Source organism: Zootoca vivipara, chromosome 6, assembly GCF_965207765.1.
Source record: "Zootoca vivipara chromosome 6, rZooViv2.hap1.1, whole genome shotgun sequence".
Taxonomy (NCBI): Eukaryota; Metazoa; Chordata; class Lepidosauria; order Squamata; family Lacertidae; genus Zootoca; species Zootoca vivipara.
In genome coordinates, this window is record NC_142589.1 from 50,828,691 (window position 1) to 50,852,321 (window position 23,631).

General features: G+C 44.7%; 1 protein-coding gene across 1 annotated transcript in view; it reads left to right on the forward strand.

Annotated features, from left to right (window-relative positions):
- PEPD (peptidase D) overlaps positions 1–23,631 on the forward strand; it is a 129,490-nt gene that overhangs the window by 87,866 nt on the left and 17,993 nt on the right. The window contains exons 10-11 of the mRNA XM_035120425.3: positions 5,347–5,415; positions 14,177–14,254. Of these exons, the coding sequence (XP_034976316.1) occupies positions 5,347–5,415; positions 14,177–14,254 (147 nt within the window). The remainder of the gene's footprint in view (positions 1–5,346; positions 5,416–14,176; positions 14,255–23,631) is intronic.

The window sequence follows — 23,631 nt, forward strand, 5'->3', positions numbered from 1 at the left end:
ATTCTGTCATCAAAGGATTTAGACCTCATTAATTACACGTTAATAAATAGTTATGAATAAACAAAAAAATCAGTATAAAATATGCCAATTGAGATCCAAAATTACAGTATTTAAAAACTAATAATGAAGCAGAGCTGTGAGTCTTAAGTCCTTTTGGTGTCGTCTCACTCTTATTTCATATTAAATTGAGTGTGAAATTGTGGCGTTGTGCTAGTAGCTACTTGTGGTTCTGTGTCATCGCTATATAACAAGCAGAAACCTATGGAAAAAATGTCTTGAAGGGGTGGGGGAAGGGACTCAGATGAACCATGTCCTCAGAGAGCCGATTCTCCCTCGCAACTTAAAGGATCATAGGTCTTCCTCCTCAGAAGAAGATTTCTGACTCTCCCATTGATCGTTCAAGCCACAGTTAGCCAGCATGATTCTCCTCCTCATTTAATCCTCACAACAACCCTGTGAGGTACCGGGTAGGTTAAGCTGAGAGACAGTGATTGGCCAAGGTCACCCAGAGAGCAGCTTCATGGCTAAGTAGAGATTCAAACCCTGGTCTCTCAGGTCTTAGTCTGACACACTCACCATTATGAAACCCGTAGGCTACCCCTGCTCAGTGGCGAAGCTGCATGCTCCGGCACCGAGGGGCGGAGAGCAGGCGGGGGCGTGGCTGACGTGGGTCCCGGGGGCGTGGCATGCCGCCCGCGGGGGTGTGGTATGTGTTCTGGAGGTGTGGCACCCAGCACAGTGTGTGGATGTGTGGCGCGTGTCTGGGGGTGGTGGTCACGAGGGTACCCCCCTCCCCGATGGTGCCAGGGGCGGTGCGCTCCCCCCCGCCCCCCCCCGTTCCTCCGCCAGTGCCCCTGCTTAAACCAAGACAGGAGATTCTTCCTTGCAGCTTAAATTGGCTGTGCATTTGGAGCATACAGTGGTGCCTCGACTTACGAATTTAATCCGTTCCGAAGGCACCTTCTAGGAGTCTTGGAAACACAATTTCCCATAGGAATGCATTGGAAACGGAAAAATCCCTAAGTCGAAGCAACCCCATCTAAAAATTCATAAGTCGAAAAAACCCTATCTAAAACCGCCACGGTTTCCGTTCGGATGTCGAGAAATTCGTAAGCGTGCGGCCATTTGCCCCATTCGTAAGTAAAAAAATTCGGTTGTCAAGTCGTTAGTAAGTCGAGGTACCACTGTACAGCCAAGACCAATTTCCACCCACGGTTTCCCTTTTTGGTACCCGGATAAATGATGTCAAGTAGCAAGGATTCCAGCTTCCCTTCTGCTTAAAGGCCAACCTGTTTTATACTGTCTTCTGCTCATGTTCCATCCCAGTATGTAGGCAATGCACTTGTTTACCCACCCATCTGGGGTTTTGGGGGGAAGGGGGGGAATGGATGCCCGCTAAACCCAGTTTTTCATGCAAGCCAACAAGATGACCATTATATTTGGAGACACACTCCTGCTGCGGTTCATTTTAGCACCCCACACATTGGCAGACAGTACACCCACTTTACTAAACACTCTAGTTTGGAATATACCCACCTGGATGGACGAGAGAAATTGTCACTGCAGCCTTTGGCAACCTAAGTGACCTCCAGCTGTATTGGACTAGAGCCCCCATCAGCCAAAACATATGGAGGGAACCAAGTTGGCAAAGGCTGATCTGATGGGAGGATCCATCAAGTGATGCTATCTGTGGTGTTGGGGGATCTTGCTGTTCGACTAGGGAAGATGATTTACAATCCTCTATTATACAATTAAAATGCCAATTATGCCTCACCCACCTCTCCCCTCTCTTAAGCTTAAACGATCAGTTGGTTTTGTTGTCCGTAAATCACCCTTGATAGATGTCCCTGGGATGTGTTTTCCTTTTTGTTTTCCTTTTAATTTATTAACTCTGAGCTGCCGTTCCACCCCCACCCCCACCCTGTGGCACCTGTCCGTTTTCCAATTAAGCTTTGTCTCTCAGAGGACGTCTCTCCAGTTTCTGTGTGTTTTGTAGAAAAGAAGGGGAAATTGCATTGGTTTCTACTGCTTGGGTTTGAAGGTTTATGTACCATCGCTGCTTTAACTACAGTTTCCCTGTAATTGCTAACCATCTTTCATGTAGGCCAGTACAGACATAAAATTGTGGATGGGACATTGGCTAAGCCGTGGTTTGTAGTTTGTGGTTTGTCTCCCAGCCACTCAGGCCTCCTTGGCTTGGGGAGTGCTTGGGCTGGTCAAACAAACCATGGTTAAGCAAGGCTGTTGGGTTTGGACATAATGCCAAACCATAGTTAAAGCAAGCCATGGTTTACAGGCTAACAAGAAATCATGGTTAGTCTGCTTGGCTGGGTCCAAAAGTTAAGAAAAGCCACACTTAGGCAAAACAAACCATGGCTTAGTGTTACACATGAACTGGGCTATGCGGAACATGTTGCTGAGTCCTGCATTTCACCCTCTCATATTTTTCTGTCCTGTGTGTAAATCCCCCTCTCTTCCTCTTTTAGAGCTGCCTTAAATCTGCATCCAGCTTGTTCTAGCCATTGTTGGATTCATGCTCAAGCTTGTAGTTGAGGTTGGGCACTGTCATGTAAGCCCTGGATATATCAGAACAGTGGCTGCTGTTAACATCAGTGCAGGACCAATGCTGCAATGTGAGCCCTACTGGAATGTGGAAATTGCATGCCTGAGGGGTGCTTACTGAGATGACTGTGCTGGCCTCATGCTTCACAAGTTGGAGGGTAACTGTGTGACATGAGGAGCCAACCTCTGCTCTTGCAAGCTCCCTCGCTGCTCCTCATTTTTTCATGGTTTGACATCACAGAAGGGCAAGAGATTTCTCTGCTCCAGGCAGTTGCATTTCAGCTCCCAGAGGGTGATGGTGATGGAGATGAACAGCCAGCATGCTCATCTCCACGCCCCACTCCTCACAACTGGAACTCCTACGCTTCTATAACACCCGAATAAAGGCCATGGTGAGCTCCGAGGGTGTAAGAGGGACAGGATTTTCACATGAGATGGGAGAACGACCATCAAACAAATATTCTGACCATCCAAGGACATTAGATTTCCACTGGGCCACAAAGGAGGGTGCTTGTAAGTGTGCTGTTCAGAAGCAAATACCGGTACATTAAGTCTCCTCATCATACTATAGCTTGTGTCTTCAGAGCTGGTTCAACATGAGAATACCAGGAAAAATCATTCGGATTTTAATATTTTTAAGTTCAAGGTTGCCAAATGTTCCTTGTGCTGTAAGATGCCCTTAATTTTAACATGCTTCTAAAATACTTCAGAACACCCCAGTCCCTCAGAACATTGTGGATGATGCACCAAAGCTTTGTGGCGCCTCGCACTTTTGAAGCATTGCACTGTCAACCCAAATGCTTGTTAAGAGCTTAACTTGTTGACACGCTTGCTCCAAATTGATCTCCTGAGTTTTCTTAAGATCCGGGCTCTAAATTTAGCTAGCTGTTTCCACTTGTAGCACATTATCCGAGCCAGGCTCCTCACCGTGATAACTTCCTTTGATTTATTATTATTACTATTATTTTTGGAATCCATATCTCCGGTAGACTGATGAAATGCTTTCATTTTCCTAACTCCTGCCTCTCCCAAGGAAATGATTAGGAATCGTAGGCAGAGCCTGTATAAAAACCGGACCCTCCTTCTTTAAAGTTAATCAGTATAACCTTCAAGTACTAAGGGGTGTCGCCCTCAGCACACATTGGCTATTGATCAGATATAGCCAGGGTGAACTTTTCTTCCATTGTGTTGCTAAGGAGACGTATCTGAAGCGCTTCTACTTTTTAATTATGGATGTTATTAATATTAATAAGGTATCTAGTAGTTTCCGGTTCCTGCTTTCATGCTGGTGGCGTTTCCATTTTCTTTCCATTCCTATTGCAGAGTTTTGTTGATTAATGATATCTTAGCAGTGCTCCTTTTGGACCTGGCTGTTCAAGGCTATGATCCTGTAACAGAAGCACAGCATGCTTTGCCTATAACATCCTGGGCGGATGCCTGTCAAGTTTCCCCCGAAAACGTTTGTGAGGTTCAGCAACCTGTGAAATGTGGCACATTCATCGCCTAGATATGTGCATAATAGTGTTGGGACTGTCCATCCTAATGTCTCATTAAGCGGTTAGATAAATCTAGCCGGGTGTGTAGCTGAAGCAATATCTTAAATGTCCGTCTAATAGCTTGCATTTGTCGCAGCAGCTGCCAAAGGCTTGCAAACGTCTCTGAAATCTGAATGGGTTCCATTATCACTCCTTGTTAATGAAATGATTTTAATATTACAACAAATGAGGTCTTCCCCCCCTCCCCCCCCAATCCTTTCAGTATTAAAAGGGAATTGGATTGTAATTAGAGTATATTTCACCAAGACTGAAAGGGGCTCTAATATGTGCTTGACTCTTAAAGCAGTTAATCCTATATTAATTGTACTTTGGGTGCATCTGTCCTTGCCTGATGGCAGAGCATCCATCACATCGTACGTAGGGGATGCTGGAGCTCTTGGGGAGGCGGAAGAGCTCCTCCTGCTGGTTGCCTTGCCTTTATCGTCACGTGAAGAGCAACTGTGGTGGAGAAACGGGCAGTTCTTTGCTTCGGGAAGTCTTTTGAGAGAGAGAGATTTCTTCCTGCAATGGACTCCTGCAACTTCCCCTTTCCTCCCACTCCCACCTGTGGTCAAAGAAACCTCCAGGGTTTTGGAACAAAAAGAGGGAGAAGGAGGGAGCTTCTTACAGTGGTGCCTCGCTTAACGAATGCCCTGTAAGATGAAATTTTCGCTTAAAGAAAGGATTTTTCTAGCAGAGGTTGCCTCGCTAGACGAATTCGTTTTATGAAAAATTCGTCTAGCGAATTGCGGTTTCCCATAGGAATGCATTGAAATTCAATTAATGCGTTCCTATGGGCAATTTTTTTTAAAAAAAAATTCAATGCATTCCTATGGGATTCGCTAGGCGAATTTTTCGTTATAAGAATAGACCCGTGGAATGAATTAAATTCGTCTAGCTTCCAAAGCAAAGCAACAACCGGCAAGGTGGGGGGGGGGGGTCGGCTTTTGGTCATCTCTTGAATTGTTAATTGTTTAGCTTCAGTGACAAGGAAACTTTGAAGGTTAGGGAATGGATTTGCTCCCGCTGGAGCTTAAATAGACTTTCTTTGCAATTCCTCTTCTAGTTGTTTCTCTACTATTTTCTGCAGGCACATAGCGAGCTCAAAATGGAGATGGGATGATGGGTTGATGTCTGAGCTGGGTAGCAGAGAACAAATAAGTCCTGATTCTTTCAATGTTGCATTGTTTGTTGCTTTTTTTGTTTGGTCCTCAACAATTGATTAACTTCTGTCTCCTTTGTTTTGCAGCCTGTTTCAGCACTACTGCTACAAACGCGGCGGCATGCGACACACTTCCTACACCTGCATCTGTGGCAGGTAAGTCGCCGCAGGCTTCATTGTCCATTTCCCATTGAGTTGTATCAGTATCAATGTCAAGCTCAAGTCACTTCAGAAAGACATTGAGAAGCATTCAATAAACTCTGCCTTATTTAACCACAGATATTTTAGGAAGAAAGCCCCATGGCTAAGCTGGCATGCATCTTGAGGGGTGAAGTAAGGCCCATAGCATCAAATGTGGGTCTTCTCGGTGGATGCATTTGATTTGGCTTCGACTGTGTATACACATAACCTTAACCGTGGTTTAGTTCAACAAGCAACGTGTCATCTCACAGGCAAGCAAACAAGCCATGGCTTTTTATTTTTATTTTTGCCTATGCTTTCCAGCAACTGCTACTCGGAGGCATAATGCCTCTGACAGTGGAGTCAGCATAGCCATTATGGCTATGAATTTGCCTAATCCTCTTTTAAGGCCATCTAGGTTGGTGGCCATCGCTGCCTCCTGTGGAGGTGACTTCCATAGTTTAACCATGTATACTGCACAGAGAACTTTCTTTTATCCGTCTTGAATCTTCCGGTGTTCATCTTCATTGGATGCCCCCAAGTTATAGCATTATGAGACAGGGAGAAAAACATTTCTCTATTCACGTGTAATTTTGTAAACTTCTATCATGTCGCCTCTTATTCACCTTTTCTCTAAACTAAAGGTAAAGGGACCCCTGACCATTAGGTCCAGTCATGACCGACTCTGGGGTTGCGCGCTCATCTCGCATTATTGGCCGAGGGAGCCGGTGTACAGCTTCCAGGTCATGTAGCCAGCATGACAAAGCCGCTTCTGGCAAACCAGAGCAGCACATGGAAACACCGTTTACCTTCCCGCTGTAGCGGTTCCTATTTATCTACTTGCATTTTGGTGTGCTTTCGAACTGCTAGGTTGGCAGGAGCTGGGACCAAGCAACGGGAGCTCACCCTGTCACAGGGATTCGAACCGCCAACCTTCTGATCAGCAAGCCCTAGGCTTAGTGGTTTAACCCACAGCGCCACCTGGGTCCCTTTTCTCTAAACTAAAACGCCTCAAATGCTGCAATCTTTTCTCATGGGGGAGGTGATTCATCCCCTGGGCCATTTTGGTTGCCCTTTGGCTGCAGACCATCCTTACTCTAATTTAATAAAGTTCACTCTTCACTGAAAGGGGTCAGGTGCTAACAGGACACACAAAATTATACTTCCCCACAACCACTTTCTCCTCATTTTGACTGCGCTCCCTCTCTCTCTCACATGCAAAGGTGTGGGAGAGGACCGTTTTGGACAAAGCCTATTCTCTCTCCGAGTCACACTTGAAGTGGTTTGTTCTGCTTCATGGTGCCTTAATGTTCACTGTAGGATTTTCCTCCTGCTGTAAGCCTATTTGTTACAGCTTCATCTTGCCCACTAATGTAGCGTTTTTCACTCTTTCTCTCAGAGTTCACAGCTCTGCTGGTGTCGCTTCTTCCTTGCTAATATTTAATCAGAAGCATGAACCTGACCTTTTGAAAAAGAGACTTGTGGGGTGGCGAAAGGGGGGGGGGAGGAACAGAACACCTCAGGTTAGAAGCCATGTCCAGATAAGAGATGCCCCTGGATAAGTGAAATTTGCTCTGCGTGGCTTTCGCCCTTTTACTCTAAAACTTCTGGCTGTGTTCCCATGTTGTTGTTATTTTCTGCTTGTGGAATGCTCTCCCCAAGGAGGTTCATCTGGCGCCTTCGTTACATATCTTTAGGCGCCAGGCAAAAAATTCCTCTTCTCCCAGGCTTATTAAACAATCTGTGGCCTTTTAAGCTGTGAGGATATCGGGGGGGGGGGGTCGCTTCCATGTTGCTAACTGGCTAGACTTGGTGGATGTGGAAAGCCAAGACAATTGGAGGGCACCAGGTTGGGGTTGGCTGACATCTTGTGCACCTTGGCTCTTGACAGGCCGCCTTTTTCATGGTTTTCCAACTTCCTGGCAAAAAGCTCGGCGGAACTCTGCACTGCCATCATTAAACCGCCAAGTTGGTTCAATAAAAATAACGTCTTGCTGATCAATATTTCTGGAAAGAAGGAAATGGAAGTTCGATATGATTTTCAGAAGACTCTCTTGACAGCCCAGCAGAATAAAGAGACCTGCATGGATGGTTGGATGGTGCCATCAGCACTTAAGTTCCTTCATACATATTTAAACTGTGATTAATTGATTAACTTATTATATATATATATAATGCATCCTCTTAGTGTAGATGAGTGACGGGCAGGTTCTCCCCACTCCACCCAGCTCACATTGGATTTGCTGGTGCTAAAATAAGCCAAGTTATTCCATTTGAGGGAGTCAAGTGGGCTCCACAAAGGGGGAGTGGGCACTCTAGGGCGATCGTATCAATGATCCGAGCCATTCAAATGTTCCAGAGGTCGGCCAAGGCTTTGACAGGAGCACTGGTCATATCAGCCAGAGAATCCCCCAGAGCTGTCTGGGAACTCATTGAAGCCATCAGCCTCTCAGGGGAGACCATGCTAATAGGTCCTCCACCTCTGCAGAGGAGGAAAGGTGCTGAAAGCCTAAATCCCAGCAGGAAGCAATCTGACCACGACAAGGGACTGATGTCAATATCCCCCTCGTTCAGAGCACTTTCTTCCTGCCCAGTTGAGAAAACAAGGTCCAGTGATGACGTGTTGGGACAGCCCCATGGTTTTCATGGCAGCCATGAAGTTCTGAGCCAGCCAACCCAGAGCCAGCCAACACCTAGGCAGGGGTGTTGAATTCCCCATAACCAGCAGCCTGGGTGTCCTCAACACCACCTCTGAGACCAGCTCTGTCAGCTCAGTCAGGGAGACTGTGAGGCAGGCAGTAAACCAGCAGAATCCCTCATCTGTCCTGTTTGCCCCGTGCCAGAAACACACGCCTTAGATGTCCCCACTACCAAATGGACAGAGAGCTGATAGAGAGAGCATTTCTATAGACCATCACTTTGTAGTAAGACTATCTGGGTTCCATTTGTTGGTCTTAATCCCAGGCAGTGGAGGGAAAGTCAGGCTTCCATGTCATTGGTCCAGAGTTCTTTAGGTCTTCAGTCCAACAATTGTAGTTTAACATTCACGTGGAGGACTACAGGTAACACAGGTGACACCGCCACCACCTGGCTGTCCACCTTTGGAGTGCGAGACTGTGCATCTCTGTCTATAGATCTTTACAAAATTGCCCTTTTTTGCATCTGAGGCTTTTGCAATTGCTTTTAGAATTCCATACCTTTTTAACTGTCGAGAAAACCAGCGCATGGGGGGGGGGGAGAGCACAGCGTGCCCAAAGGACAGTTGAGTAAAAACAAAGATCATTTATTTTTTATTTTGCTTGATGTAATCAGTTCGAAAATATTTGATATTGTGATAATTGTGCAATTAAAACTCTAGCTGAACTGCGTTACAGCCCTGCTTTGTATGCAGCCAGGCGGGATCGCCAGCCATCCATTCCATTTACACCACTCTCCCCCTGGAAATCTGCTTGTAATGCAGGCTGACATTTTTAATTTTCTCTTCATTTCCTAATCCTTGATTAGTAATTGTCTAAGTGATGTCCACACCAGGGCAAAAAGCATGAGCATTAGTGCAGCAAGCAGCACATCAGTATTATAACCCAGAGGTCATTAGAAAACTATTGTGGCATAGTGGTTAGAGTGTTGGACTATGACTTGGGAGACCAGGGTTCAATCTCACCTTCAGCCAGTCACTCCTTCTTAAGCTAAGATCCCTCAAAGGGTGATGGTGAGGATAAAAATAGAGAGGGAGACAATCATGTCCAGCACCGTGAGTTTCTTGGAGAAAAGGTGGGATGCAAATGCAATAATAAATATAATTAATTTGATCCTCACATGGAGCAATAAAATTAATTTGCTTCATGATCATGAAGTTGTTGGTTTTTTTTGCCAGGGTGAGGCTGATCCACTGCTGACTTCTGCTATTGAGAAAGAGAGACAGTGGGTTTTTTCTGGGGGGGGGGGATGCAGGGGTATGCATACCCCTAAACATTTTGTGAATCTTTGTACTTTGGTCCATTTACTGTATTTATTTTTCCCAATTTGAACTATAAAATGGTGGTTTTCTGGAGTAAAAATGAGAGTACCCCTAAACATTTTTTTAGGGGAAAAAGCACTGTATAGATATAGATATACAGTGGTGCCTCGCAAGACGAATTTAATTCGTTCTGTGAGTCAATTTGTTTTGCGAAAAATTTGTCTAGCGAATCCCATAGGAATGCATTGAATTATTTTTTTCCCCATAGGAACGCATTAATTGAATTTCAATGCATTCCTATGGGAAACCGCGATTCGCTAGACGAATTTTTCACAAAACGAATTGTCTTGCGAGGCAACCTCCGATCGCAAAACCCATTCGTCTAGTGAAAAATTAGTCTAGCAGGGCATTCGTCTAGCGAGGTACCACTGTAGATATAGATATAGATGTATATGAAAGAAAGATTGATCTTCATACAAGATGAAGATCAGCATTTTGTTTGAATAATTATTATTTTATTATTTGTACCCCGCCCATCTAAGCGGGTTGCTCCAACCACTCTAGGCAGTTTAAAACATATATAAAAACACAATAAAGCACTACACAGCCAGGTTTTGTCAAATAAGCTGCACATCATCTCACATACAAGCAAAACAAACCATGGTGCTTGTTCCTCGTGAGCTTGGTTTGTTTCCCAACTGATCTTGCGTTGTCCCTGTAGCCTGATAAGTGTCTGGGGATACACAGACCGTGGTTAAGCAAGCAATAGCACCAAAGCATCACCAAAGCAATCCATAGTTTGTGAGTCAAGAACAGGCATAGGCAAACTCGGCCCTCCAGAAGTTTTGGGACTACAACTCCCATCATCCCTAGCTAACAGGACCAGTGGTCAGGGGTGATTGGAGTTGTAGTACCAAAACATCTGGAGGGCTGAGTTTGCCTATGCTTGGGCCAAGAACTTCATGCCAGTTTTTGTTTCCAGAAAAGAAACGCTGGTTAGTCTGCTGGATTGGCTTTGGACAGTCAAACAAACCACACTTTTACCAAACAAACCATGGCTTGGCCTGTGTTATGTTTGAACCAAACCAGTGTGCCACAGTTGAATTCAGAGAGATGACCTGGCCAAGCATTAGGGTCTTAACCAGCAATGCAATTATTATGTCCTTAAGGTTAATCTTGCTCTTGATTTAATTCCAAACATACTTAATTTATTTTGCTACTTATAGATGTTTCTCCCTTCCTTTAACAAGAACACAGGGTGGATTACAATTGTTTCTTACCTTCGTCTTGCTTCTACCTTATGAGTCAAGCGAAACTGAGGCTGCTTTCACGAGCAAGGCTTTCTTTTTGAATTCCATGCATCTCCAAGGAAACATCACTGACACCCCCCCCACACACACACACACTTTGTGATCTTTCACCAAAGAATATTTTCCACTCTCCTCGTCCCCCCCTCCCATCTCACTTTAATTTGTGAGAGGTCTCTCCGGCAAGAGGAGAGCCCTGAACTTTCATACTAAGTAATAACTCATACTAGCTCAGCAACGTGAGTGTGTCGGCTCATTTCAAATTATAAATCCAGATAGGTAGAGATGTGATTTGCATTAATTATTTGGGGGGGGGGGGTTGGTTCGTTTTTGCATTAGACCCACCACAACAGAATTATTCAAAAGATCAAATCAGGCACATTAGCGAGAGAATTACATTCGCTGTGTTGATTGCAAAAACTCCCTAAGAGAGGGTGGTGCGTCCAGGAGCTCCAAACGAGCTTCCTGGTTCTCCTGCATCCAAGTCCTGTATCACTCACCTGCTTTGCTTGCAGAAGCTCCAGTCCCCGGCTTCTTCAGAAAAGACCCCCCCCCAACCTTAAACTGTGGGAAGTTCCTTCTGATCAGGGTAGATGCCGACTCAATATGAGGGAGGCTGTTTCCTGTGACTCTCAAGCTTTGTTTTGTGCACTTTCTAAATTATTTATTTATTTATTTGTAAATCTGCCATATTGGTTACACTATCCTAAGCCCAGCAGGCATCCCTAATCAAGATAAGACGCCTAGTATCATATTCAGTAAGAAGTCATTATTCTCCTTTTTAATAAATAAGATGCATTTTAAAACCCAATAGGTAGATGCTAAAGGTCAATTGCAGTACTTTTAATGAGCTGTAAAAGAGATAAGCAGGACTCTCTTCACACAAAAAGAACATAATTCAGTCTATGCCTCTAGTTCAGACTGTTGTTTGTGTACTGCCTTACTAGTGTATATTTATTGCATGCTTTATTTAAAATACGTTTCTACCTCCCTCCATCAGAAAGATGTCAAGGTGACACACAACGTACGTGTATGAGCACAAAACAGCACATTGAACCAAATGCCATTTCGTTTATTTTCTATCTAGGATTTATATCCTGCCCCTCCTCGCCAGTGGTCTCAAGGCAGGTCGCAACTGCTGGATTCACTAAGCTGAGCCCACCCCATTCATTTATATAGGATTGCAAGGGGTGTGTCAGTGTTGGGTCAGTTGTCCAAGTTGGGTCAGTTGTCCAAGCTTTGAGTAATTGGATCACCTGCCTCTGTGTATCCATGGATTAACTGTGTGCATTGCCTGCTGTTCTTCGGGCCAGCTATTTGCATACATATCGCACCAGTCTGAATATTAAAGCCATTGGAAAGAATCCTACTTTCTCTGGTTCTTCCACAAATGGAAGCCGAGAGAGTAGGCACAGGGGCAATTGATTCCAAAGCCCTGGTAGAAGAAGAAAGACAGACAAAATAGACTCCAGCCGGATCTCAGCAGTAAGGGAGAATGTTTACAACCAGGCTGTCATTCCTTAAAAGGGTGTGTGTGTGTGTGTGTGTGTGTGTGTGTGTGTGTGTGTGTGTGTGTGTAAAAAGAGGGGCTGCCACCCTCACATCTCTGAGCAGTTTGAGCCCACAAATTTTTTTGAATGACTGAAGAGGACTCCTCTCCTACACCTCCAGATTGCAACTTCTCTTTTTTTCAGCATATGCAAACTAAGTATTGTTCCTGGCTGTTTTCTTCTGTGATAAGTACCCAGAGCTAACATCTTCATATAAATCTATGCTTGAAAGTGGGAAGGGGTGTGGGGGGGTGCAATGTTTTCTCAATCCCACATCTTTCGTGGCTCATTCTCTCATTTTGCACACACTCTAATCACTTTGAAGTAAGACGCATTTTGTCGGGAGGTTTCAAGAGCCAGCACCCACTCTTTCAAATCAGCTGGCGAAGTTGAATCTGGCCCACAAAACGTTCACGCCGCACGGTTTGCATGCAATTGCATGCCAGAGGGTCCTCCATTCTGCCGGAATAGAACCACCCCTCTGGGTTTTGTCCAAATTGCTGAAGTTTCCTTCTTGAACCGAGTAGCAAATTGGATTCTAGGTTCAAAAGGTTGGATGTGACCTGACGGCTGAGGTTGAGAGGCCAGGTGGGCGCTGTGAGAAATCTTGAGGTGTGCGGTTTGGGGCTTTGAATGAGCCTTTTTACATCATTTGAGCATTTCTTTAAAAGGACAGAGAGCTTATAGCTGAGAATAGCAACAAGAAAATCTGCAGAGCCGAGTGAGTTTTTGTTCCCTCCTTTTAACTTAACGTTTGGACCTCAAGGAATATCAATAGACGAAGTAAAAGGAGCCAGAAGAACCAAAACTAGGTCACTGTGTGGATCACAGGAACCTTCATAAGTGAGGGGCAAACACCCAGGTCCCTCTTCCTGCCTTCCGTCTGATTCAGCACTTTTGCATGGGTTGTAAGAACAAAAGTACTTTTCTGACTCCTTTGGTCAAAGCCAGCCTTATTGTATGCTTCACAAAAAAGGTAAAGAGAGAGAGAGACCAAATATGACAATGTATTTGACTTGTACTGCTGCTGGTGACACTTTGTGCTGCAAAGAGAATTCCCAACACAGCAGGAAACTCTCTCTCTCTCTCTCTCTCTGGAAGGGCAGATGTTCCACAGGTAGTAGCCAAGTTCCTTGCAATGTTGGAATGTTTTCCAAGCAGAGGAGGAGGTGCTGGAGAGCCCATTCCATAGGCAGCTCAGTTTTTCATTTCCCTTCCCCCTTCGCATCAAATTTAACCCCATTGCAAAAAAAGAACACCCAGGGAGCAGGCCTATGCACAGGAAAGTGGTGTAAAGGCATGCAGTGCCGGATTTACGTATAAGCTAAGCAAGCTATAGCTTAGGGCCCCACTCTCTTGGGGGCCCCCCAAAAAAAATTAAAGGAAAAAAACCTGGATGTACATTTCCAAAATACAGTGGTACCTCTACTTATGAATTTAATGCGTTCAGAACGCACATTTGTAAGTCGAAAAAAATTGTAAGTCGAATCCCATAGGAATGCATTGGGAGGAAAAATTCGTAAGTAGAAGCAACCCTATCTAAAAATTCGTAAGTAGAAAAAATCCTATCTAAACCACATCCAAGATGGTGGACGGAGCTCCATTCGTAAGTAGAAACATTTGTAAGTAGAGTTATTCGTAAGTAGACGTACCACTATATAAGATAAAAAAACCAATAAAATGGCTTTAGATACCTATTAGATTCATACATGACCATATAGCATGGATAGGCAAACAAACTGGCCCAATCGCCTTCTCAGTCCGGCCCGCGGATGGTCCGGGAATCAGCATGTTTTTACGTGAGTAGTATGGGGAAGACTGAGCTACTCTATATGCAGAAATGCTTGCTATTGGATTATGTTTCCTTTCTCTGTGTTTAAGACTATTGATTCATATATGTGTCATTATTTTTGCTGTTTCAGTGGGCATAATAGCTCAATTCTGCACTATGGACATGCTGGCGCTCCAAATGAGAAAACCATTGAAGAAGGAGACTTGTGGTGAGTAAAATATTCCTCTATGATAGAACTATGTCTACCATGCTTAATAATAATGATGATGATGATGATGCCTGTCCTGGCACCAAAGAGTCCAGGTACCTAATTCTTTTTCCTTCTACTTCTTTTTTTATTTTTTATTTATTTAATAAGGGACATACACTTCAGTAACATACAAGAACAAAGAAATTGGGGTGGTGAAGTCATCTTAATTATTTCTTAAGCCAAGTTGGTAAAGAACCTGGATCCTCAGCAATCTATAAGCTTAGGGGCGGGGAGAGAGACTCTCTTAGTATTCAACCTCCTTTGCATTCATTTTACTTTCTTCTGTCTGCCCCCACCTCCACCTGTAGCCAGGTAGTTTATTATTATTATTATTATTCATACTGATATATATATATATATATATATATATATATATATATATATATATATATATCAAAGTGGTTTACAGTCTACATTAGAACATCAAATACGATAATCCAGAATAAAACATCACTGAAGAAAGTCAGGTATAAAGTATACATTCAAAGCAACATAATTAACAGGAGACTAAAATACTATCTTAAAGGTTTCAAAATAAAACTTTACGAGAGATGTCAACTACAGAGTGCACATTTAACGCAGCAAAGTTAACAAAAATAATACATTAAACATTTTGAAAGAAGACATTACTAAAGGAAGGCAAATATAAAATGCACATTTAACACAGCATAATTAAGAAGAGAAGAAGATATCCTAATAATAGAACGTATCTGCTGCTGTTGCTGCCAGTCCTGCCAATGGTGGTTCATGGCGGGTGGTGGCTGTGGAAGCTCAGGCGTCATGACCCGGGTCTGCGATAAGAGACGGCCAAGAGGGTCTCTGGCTTCTTCTGCAGCCTCAGTTTTTGTAGCTGGACTTCGGAGCTGCAGTCAGTCGGGGCTCTGTCCTCCCAGACCAGGTGGGTAAAAGCCTGCAAGGCAGGGAGCAGGTCTTCCAGGACTCACAGCCAAGATGGCTTACACAACAAAAACACAACAAACCCCCAGTTTTGGAACTGTTTAGTGTTTAAACCCAAAGCCAATAATTTAAAAGAAAGTAGCAGCATAATTGTTAGTTATTGGACCATTTTCTTTGGGCAGAAGATGGATTTTGTTTATATGTGGATGGGATTTGCAGTGGATGCTTGGAAATTTCTAGCTAGAAGATCGATCCATTTTGGGTCCAGATCTCATTAGTGATTGGAGGATGTTTTTGCCACATTATCATATGAGCATGAGTCCAGGCTTGGTTTCTGATCTCTAGTCTGTTTGTTTGGGGTTGAATTGCATGTTGACTTCCATCACTGTTGGCCCAAGACGATTTGCTGACTGAAGCAGAGCATCAAATGCCCTCGCACGTGCACACACCCGGGCCAACACTTTTTAAAAAACCTAACTGCACCATTCAGACATCAGTTGCTGGTTTCATCTACCCTTCCTCCTCCTCCCCCCCCCCACCCACCCACCAGCCAGATGTTTTCACCTGGCTGCAGAGTCAGCCCTCACTTCTAGGAAGTCTCCTTTCTCCACCGATGCAGCTTTGAAGTCTAACTTAGCTGCATGCAAAAGATTCCCAGTTCTCTTTACATTTCCAAGTTGCCTCTCAGAATACTACGGTAACTTCCATGTTGGTATGTTAAGACTCTCATTTAATAGTTGCCTTGCTTGTAAGGCTAGTTTGTTAGTCCAGGTAGCTGTATCTCCCAGCAGTAATCATGTCATTTCCACATCTGCACCCGTAAAGCTGTAACAAAGTTAGTGTCTGCTGAATATACCTCATTTGGAATTTTGCTCCAGCCTTTTTGTTGTATAGCTCAGGGGAGCCCTCTGGCGGAAAACCCCGAGAAGTGCTGGCTTGCAACACAATCTTGGCGTAATGTAAAGCCACGCTTCCCTGGTAAAGTCCAAGGGGAAAGAAGTGTGTGCTGGCTGCCCAAATGAGCGTTCCCCAGTTGTCATTGAGATCACCCACTGCATATTTCTGTGACGTATTACTCGGGTTCTGCCCTCCTGCCCTCCCCAGAAATCATTTCTCTTTCTTGCACTGTCATAAGTGGGGCATGCTGTGCCTGTTGCAAAAAAATTGTTCCTGTGGTTTTTCAGTTTCCATGCACAGATCTTCTAAGAGCCTAGCAAAGAAAAGGGCAATGGTAGAACTACTGCAATACAAAAGGAGTCACGTAGGAAATGTTTTCCTTGTACTCTTTCTGATCCTCTTTGAACATCGCGTTCCTCAGGCATGCTACATAGATGTACCTGGCGCCGTTGTAAGAACCCCCTAAGCAAAACCTTGTTACTTTTTGAAATATGAGTTGCAGAGCTCCTGGTTTGCTTGGGGGGTTTTTTGTCTTCCTTTCTAAAAGAGTCTGCCCCCATATATCTCGGGTTGCAGTATGCCAGAGGAATCTGTAAGGTTGAATTTGATCCTTCTGTTCCCTCTCACCAGTGCGCAGGTTGTATTTCTGAATAGAGTCATAAGATAGATCTCTTTCCACCAGCACAAATGCCACCCACCTGTTCTGCTTTATAAGGCTCCCCAGCACCATATATTCCTCCAAAAGGAACGCTCCACAACACTGAGAGAAGAGGGTGCAGCAACTCTCTGCCTGATTCCACCAAAGCAATCCAGTGGCCAGGGAAGAAGGTGGGGATGCAGCTGTAGGTCAGGTAATTCAAGGGACCAGCCAGTTTCACTGAGTCCTAGGAAGCACTAGTGCAGGCATCCCCAAACTTGGCCCTCCAAATGTTTTGGGACTACAATTCCCATCATCCCTGATGACTGGTCCTGTTAGCTAGGGATGATGGGAGTTGTAGTCCCAAAACATCTGGAGAGCCAAGTTTGGGGATGCCTGCACTAGAGAGAGGAGAGAGAGGTAGTAAACGATTTCACTAACTGCAGATGAAATAGGGGCTTTGTTCTCCCCTCCCCTTTTTTTTGCACAGTACAAAATCCAGAGTGAGATGAAAAGATGGATTGCCCAAAGGGAAGGAGAGCAGCTCTTTTTTTTTTAGATGTTGCTTCTTTGCCTTTTTTTTATCAGATGTTGTTCATTCTTTTGATAAATACCTTGTAGATAAAATGCAACATTGTGTTAGCTAAACCTGGCAATTTTTCTAGCCCCAAGCAGATAATCTTGAAATAATAACTGTATATACAGGCATACCTTAGAGATATAACAGTTTCGGTTCCAGACCACTGCAAGAAAGGAATATACCAATAAAGCGAGTTGCAATTTTTATTTTATTTTTGCTTTCCTAGTATGTAAAAGGTAAAGGGACCCCTGACAATTAAGTCCAGTCACAAACGACTCTGGGGTTGTGCGCTCATCTTGCTTTATTGGCCGAGGGAGACGGCGTTTGTCCGCAGTTTTTCCGGGTCATGTGGCCAGCATGACTAAGCCACTTCTGGCGAAACCAGAGCAGTGCATGGAAACTCAGTTTACCTTCCTGCCGGAGCGGTACCTATTTATCTACTTGCACTTGACGTGCTTTTGGACTGCTAGGTTGGCAGGAGCTGGGACCGAGCAACAGGAGCTCACCCTGTCGCAGGAATTCGAACCGCCAACCTTCTGATCGGCAAGCCCTAGGCTCTGTGGTTTAGACCACAGCGCCACCCACGTCCCTTCCTAGTACAGTATGTATAAAAGTATAAAAGTTTTATCTACACTATACAGGGGCAGGAGGGGGAAATCCCAGCTCCAGCCCATGCTTGCTCCACTCCTGCGGTCAGAAAGGGGGGTGAGTGGTGGCTTCCTTTCCCTGGAAATGGCAGGGCTGCCTGTAGCTGCACTCAGATCCTCATAAAGAGCAATATGCCACATTTCCCCACTTAAGTGGGGTGTCTTTTAATGGACATGAATGTTTCACTGGGCACAGTTACTCCACCATAGATCATCAGTGGTCATGTGTATGCTGATGATTCAAAGGGCTTTACAGGTGATCATATCCTGGCCAGTGGATGTCACTAGTGAATAGGATCCCTCTGCAGCAAATTTGCACTTGCTAAACTCCAGGATGTTTTTAATAACTATAGAACCTTTCCCCTTTTCAAAAGTAGTTGCCTCTGTTGCCAAGGAAATGTCCTTTTGGTCCAGTGTTTCGGGCATGGTCACACATGGTGCCTAAGCACACTGGGGAGCAGAAAAGTGCCTGGAAACAAGACATATTACTGGCAGATCTTGAGACATGCACACCATACGTTCAGGGGAACGGTTTGAAAACATTTGGTGCTAGGATCTGTTGGTCCAGATGGTGGCGACGTTGCATTAAAAAGTGAGAATTTCAATTTCGTCATGTAATAGGATCTGAGGTGTTCTCTCCAACCTCCCACAAAACTGCCTCAGATGATATTCAGACATTGAAGCATCAGGTATACTTGCTCATGTTAAAAGCCTTTTAAAAAAGGCGTAGTTCTGGTTTATATCATTGTACTCACTGCTTGGTTTTGCATTTTCCTGGGAGAAGTTGGAGGTTATTCTTGCTTACTTCCAAGCACCCTTGCAAAATAATAATTATTATTATTATTATATATACCCAGTTGATACCCACCCCTTATATACCCAGTTGATCACAGCATTCTGCAGGCACCATCTTTTTGGGAGGTCCGTTCTGCACAATGTAGGAATCAAGCCTTTGCTATAGTGGCCCAACTCTCTTCTGTTCCTTCCCCATGAATATTAGACAGGCACCCTCTCTGTTGCCTTTCCAGCTTCCTCTTTCAACAATACCTTTAAGTTGAGAACTTTATCCCAGTTTGCATCTGTATTGGAACTCTTTGCAATACATTTTTATTGTTTTATCACTTCTTGTTTTCCACCCTGGGCTCTTTTGAAGGAAAAGCAGGATATAAACGAAATAAATAAATAAAATCTTTTTTTACTCCACCTTTCTGTTGCAAAAGACATCAGGGGCAGCTAATAGTAACCATAGCTGCAATACAAAGCAGTTAGCTTTCAAGTAAATTAAAAGATACCTGCAGATTCTGGTTGTATTGATTAAAATGTCTCTGCATATGGATTTTTTCATGCCTGCGAAATTTCAAATTGATCAGGAAAAACATTAAAATGTGCTCAATAAACTGGATAAAAATCCGATTTTCTACTTGTACCAGATTAGCTGCATTCCATTAGGAATTTAAGCTCTTCTTACCTCCAGCAAAGGCTACACATTTAAAGTGCAAAGGTTTCCATTTCAATATCTCATACTCCCATTTCTAAAATATCCTTTCAGTCTTTATTTTCCTGTTTCTCTCAAGCCGTTTTTGTTATGAGGCTCAGAGGATCTTGCAAACTGATTGTGCAGAACACTTTAAAATTCATAAAATGGTTCATAAAATGGTTTGCTAAAACTGAAAAATTATATGTATATTCAGGGCTTTTTTAAGTGGGGGGGGGAGCTTCCCTTCTTCGCCTGCTCACCCTCCGCTTCCGCCCAGCCGCACCACTCGCCTCTGGCGCACACCCTTAGGGGACGTGTTACCGTGTCGCGACTACGGGGGTGCCAGAACTCACCAAAGAGGTGGCGAAACTCAATTCCAGTGAGTTCCAGCCCGGGGGGGGGGGAGAGCCCTGAGTAAAACCCTGGGTCCATGCAGTCTGTTAGATTGCCTCCAAAAATAGAGGAAACTTTGAAATTCTTGGGTTGTGGTTGGTTTGCAAAGACGAAAGCTAGATAAGCCTTCTGCAGTTGCAGGTGTTGAACAACTCATCTGTCCCATCCAGCACAGTCCATGGTCAGGAATGATGGGAGCTGTAGTCCAACAAGATCTGGAGGGTACCACATTTGAGACAGGACAAAAAAAAAAGGATGTTCCTCCCGTGAGTCTTTGGTTGTCTTCCTTTTGTTACAAATGGTAGTGTGCTGTTGTTACACAGACATCCTACCTTTTTCTCCAAGGAGCCCAAGGGGGTGTACATAGTTCCTCCCCCCTGCTTATTTAACTCCTCCCCGCAACAACCCTGTGAGGTTAGGCTGAGACGCAGTCACTTGCCCAAGGCCACCCAGTGAGCTTCATGGCTGAGTGGGGGATTTGAACCCTAGTCTGTCCCAGGTCCTAGTCGCACCTAAGCGCCCTCTGCGACCCCGCCGAAACCAGGCCCCTTGGTTTACCGAGGAGCTTCGGAAAATGAAGCGGGACCTTAGACCTTAGATTGGTACCAGCGCCTTCTGTCAAGAGTTTGGGTGTAACCTTTGACGCCTCCCTTTCCATGGAGGCGCAGGTTGCATCCACAGCAAAGGTGGCATTTTTCCATCTCCGCCGCATCAAGCAGTTGGTCCCTTACCTCTCTCGCCCCGATCTGGCCACAGTGATCCATGCGATGATCACCTCCAGGCTTGACTATTGTAACTCGCTCTACGCAGGGTTGCCCTTAAAGCTGACCCAGAAACTCCAGCGGGTGCAGAATGCCGCGGTGAGGCTCCTTACAGGGTCTCGGCTGCGGGATCACATTCATCCAGTGCTTTACCAGCTGCACTGGCTCCCGGTGGAGTACAGGATCAGGTTTAAGGTGCTGGTTTTGACCTTTAAAGCCCTATGCGACTTGGGACCCTCGTACCTACGGGACCGCCTCTCCTGGTATGCCCCGCGGAGGACCTTAAGGTCCACAAATAATAATATTCTGGAGATCCCGAGTCATAAGATGGCTAGATTGGCCTCTACTAGAGCCAGGGCCTTTTCAGTACTGGCCCCAACCTGGTGGAACGCTCTTTCCCAGGAGACCAGGGCCCTGCGGGATTTGTCATCTTTCCGCAGGGCCTGCAAGACAGAGCTGTTCCGCCTGGCCTTTGGGTTAGACTCAGCCTGACCCCTGTGTTTTTCTCCCTCATGGCTTGGATTTATGGCCTACTTGAAATGAGGCTGCACTTAAATTTTAATACTGTATTTTAATCTGTATTTTAATTAATTGTTTTTATGTTTAAAATTTATTACAATTTAGCATCCAGAGCATCACTGCGGTCCTTGTTTTAATGGCAGCTGCCTATAAAAATTGCAGTCTTTGCTGTCACTGACGTGTCTTGATCTGCAAAGAGAAAAGGGCTTCTGAGTTCTCTGTATCCATATATGAAAATTCAGTCACTCGCAAGAAATTTGCCAAGTCTTTCTAGTTAATAGTGCCATCTTGTGATGAAAGATGCAGAGACACCTTCCATTAAAAACACACAAATTGTTTCTAAAGTGAATTTCTGTCACGGTTTCTTTGCTAGCAAAAATGAAATAAAATCAACTTCTCTCCTTTTCCTCCACCTTTTGAATTTCCATCTGTTTAAAATAGCAAATTCCTGTTATCTGTTAATTAGAGGGCCATTTAAAAAAAACCACCTTGTAGAATGATATTTGTCTGTTCCCTGAATTGGAAAAAAGCTAATTATTTCATACTTGTAAGGTATTATTTAAAGCACCCTTTGCCAAGCTGGTGCCCTCCAGATGTTTTGTGTGACACCTCCCAATAACCCTCTGCAGCCAGATGTAGTCCACAACATCTGGAGGGCACCAGCCTGGCAAAGGGCTGATCTAAAGGCATTGAAATCAAAGCACCATTGACTTAGGTCGCTTGAGCTGTTATAGATAGCAGTGAGATACTGTCTGTTGTACAGCTGCCAGCTGGAAGAAAAACCCTAGACATGCCCCTGGGTTGCAGTGAGAGGGTGCTCCTGGCTAATGTGTGGGTTGTCGGGAAAGTTTTAAGTAGTGCTGCACATGCCCTGCAACTAGAAGAGTGCTTCATTCAGAACCTAAGAGTGCTTCATTCAGAACATGGCCCATCTAGTCCAGCATCCTGTTCTCACAGTGGCCAACCAGATGCATCAATGGGAGACCTGCAAACAAGACCTGATCAGAAAGCACTCTCCCCTCCTGCACTTTCAGCAACTGGCCTTCAGAAGCATTGCTACCTCCCACTATGGAGGCAGAGCATAGCTCTCATGTCTATTAGCCGTCTAGTAGCCTTTTCCTCCAGGAATTTCTCCAATTCTCTTTTAAGGCCATCCAAGTTGGTGGCCCTCACAGCCTCCTGTGGAAGTGAGTTCCGTGGTTCAACAATGCACCGTAGGAAGGAAGTGCTTTCTTTTATCTGTCCCGAATTCCCCCACATCTCAGCTTCGTTGGATGCCCGCCCGTTCTAGTGTTATGAGAGAGGGAGGAAAAATAAACCTCTCTCCTGTTGCCTCTCACTGGCCTTACTACTAAAATGTCCTCTACCCGCTTTGTCCATGCCAGGCATAACTTTATAAACTTCTAACGCAGTTCCCTGGGATGGCTCTCGTGTGGATGAAAGGGAAAAGGTAGATTGCCGAGCAAAGATCATGACTGTCTCCCGAGACCTTGGAGAGGGGCTGTGAGTCAGAGGCGGCCGTACAGCACAGGGTGCTCTGATGGCCTGACTCAGACTTCAGCATTGCCTGTCTCCCTGGGTCAGTTAAACGGCTTCCCAGAGCTTTGCCTACTTCCCTGGTATTAAAAATTAACTACCAGTGGCCTTGGAGCAGCAAAAGAATGCAGACAGGGAACAGAATTTTGACTGTGCCTGCAGGGCCTGATTCTGCAAACTGGCCAGAGGACAGTCAGAGAGCCCCCAGCCCACCCCACCCCTCTCTCACACACACAGCCAGTGTCTGTGCTATTTCCATACCAGTGGACATTGTAAGAAGTACTGCTTAACTTTAGGAACTTTAGGTGCTAGAGTTGGCTTATTGTCTTCTCCCTCCCCATCTATTTTTCCTTTTATGTCATGACTTTTCCCCTCTGGGAACCATTTCTGCTGATTAGTGGGGTAAAAGAATACTGCAGCTGTGTGAGTCAGTGCAGTTAGTTGCTCGACATTGGTGACTTGAATGTATGAAATCCAGACAAAAATGTGATATTGTCTCACCTTTCCCCTGGATCTAGTTCTTGGAGTCATAAGAGCTGGAAGGTCGTCTAATTCAACCCATTCACAACCCACTCTTACTGCATAGCTGATAGGTGATCATCCACCCTCTGTTCAAAAACCAGGGATAGTCTATCGGTTTCCAAGTGAGAACAGCTCTTGGAAGTCCTTCCTAATTTCACTTCTTGTGGTTTAAAAATACTGGTTCTGGCCCTACACCTTGGAGAAGCAGATAATAAATTTGTTCCATCAGGGATGGGAGCAACCACCCTTTGAGGAAAGGTTGCAAAGTGGTTGGGGAAAAGTTTTCCTCCCTCTTTCGTAACATGGGGACTCAGGGAACATTAAAGCTGAATGCTAGAAGATTCAGAACAAATAAAGGAAAGCCCTTCTTTGTGCAGCGCATAGTTAAACTGTGGAACTCCCTTCCACAGGAGGAGTGATGGCTACCAGCCTAGATGGCTTCAAAAGAGGATTGCACAGATTCATAGAG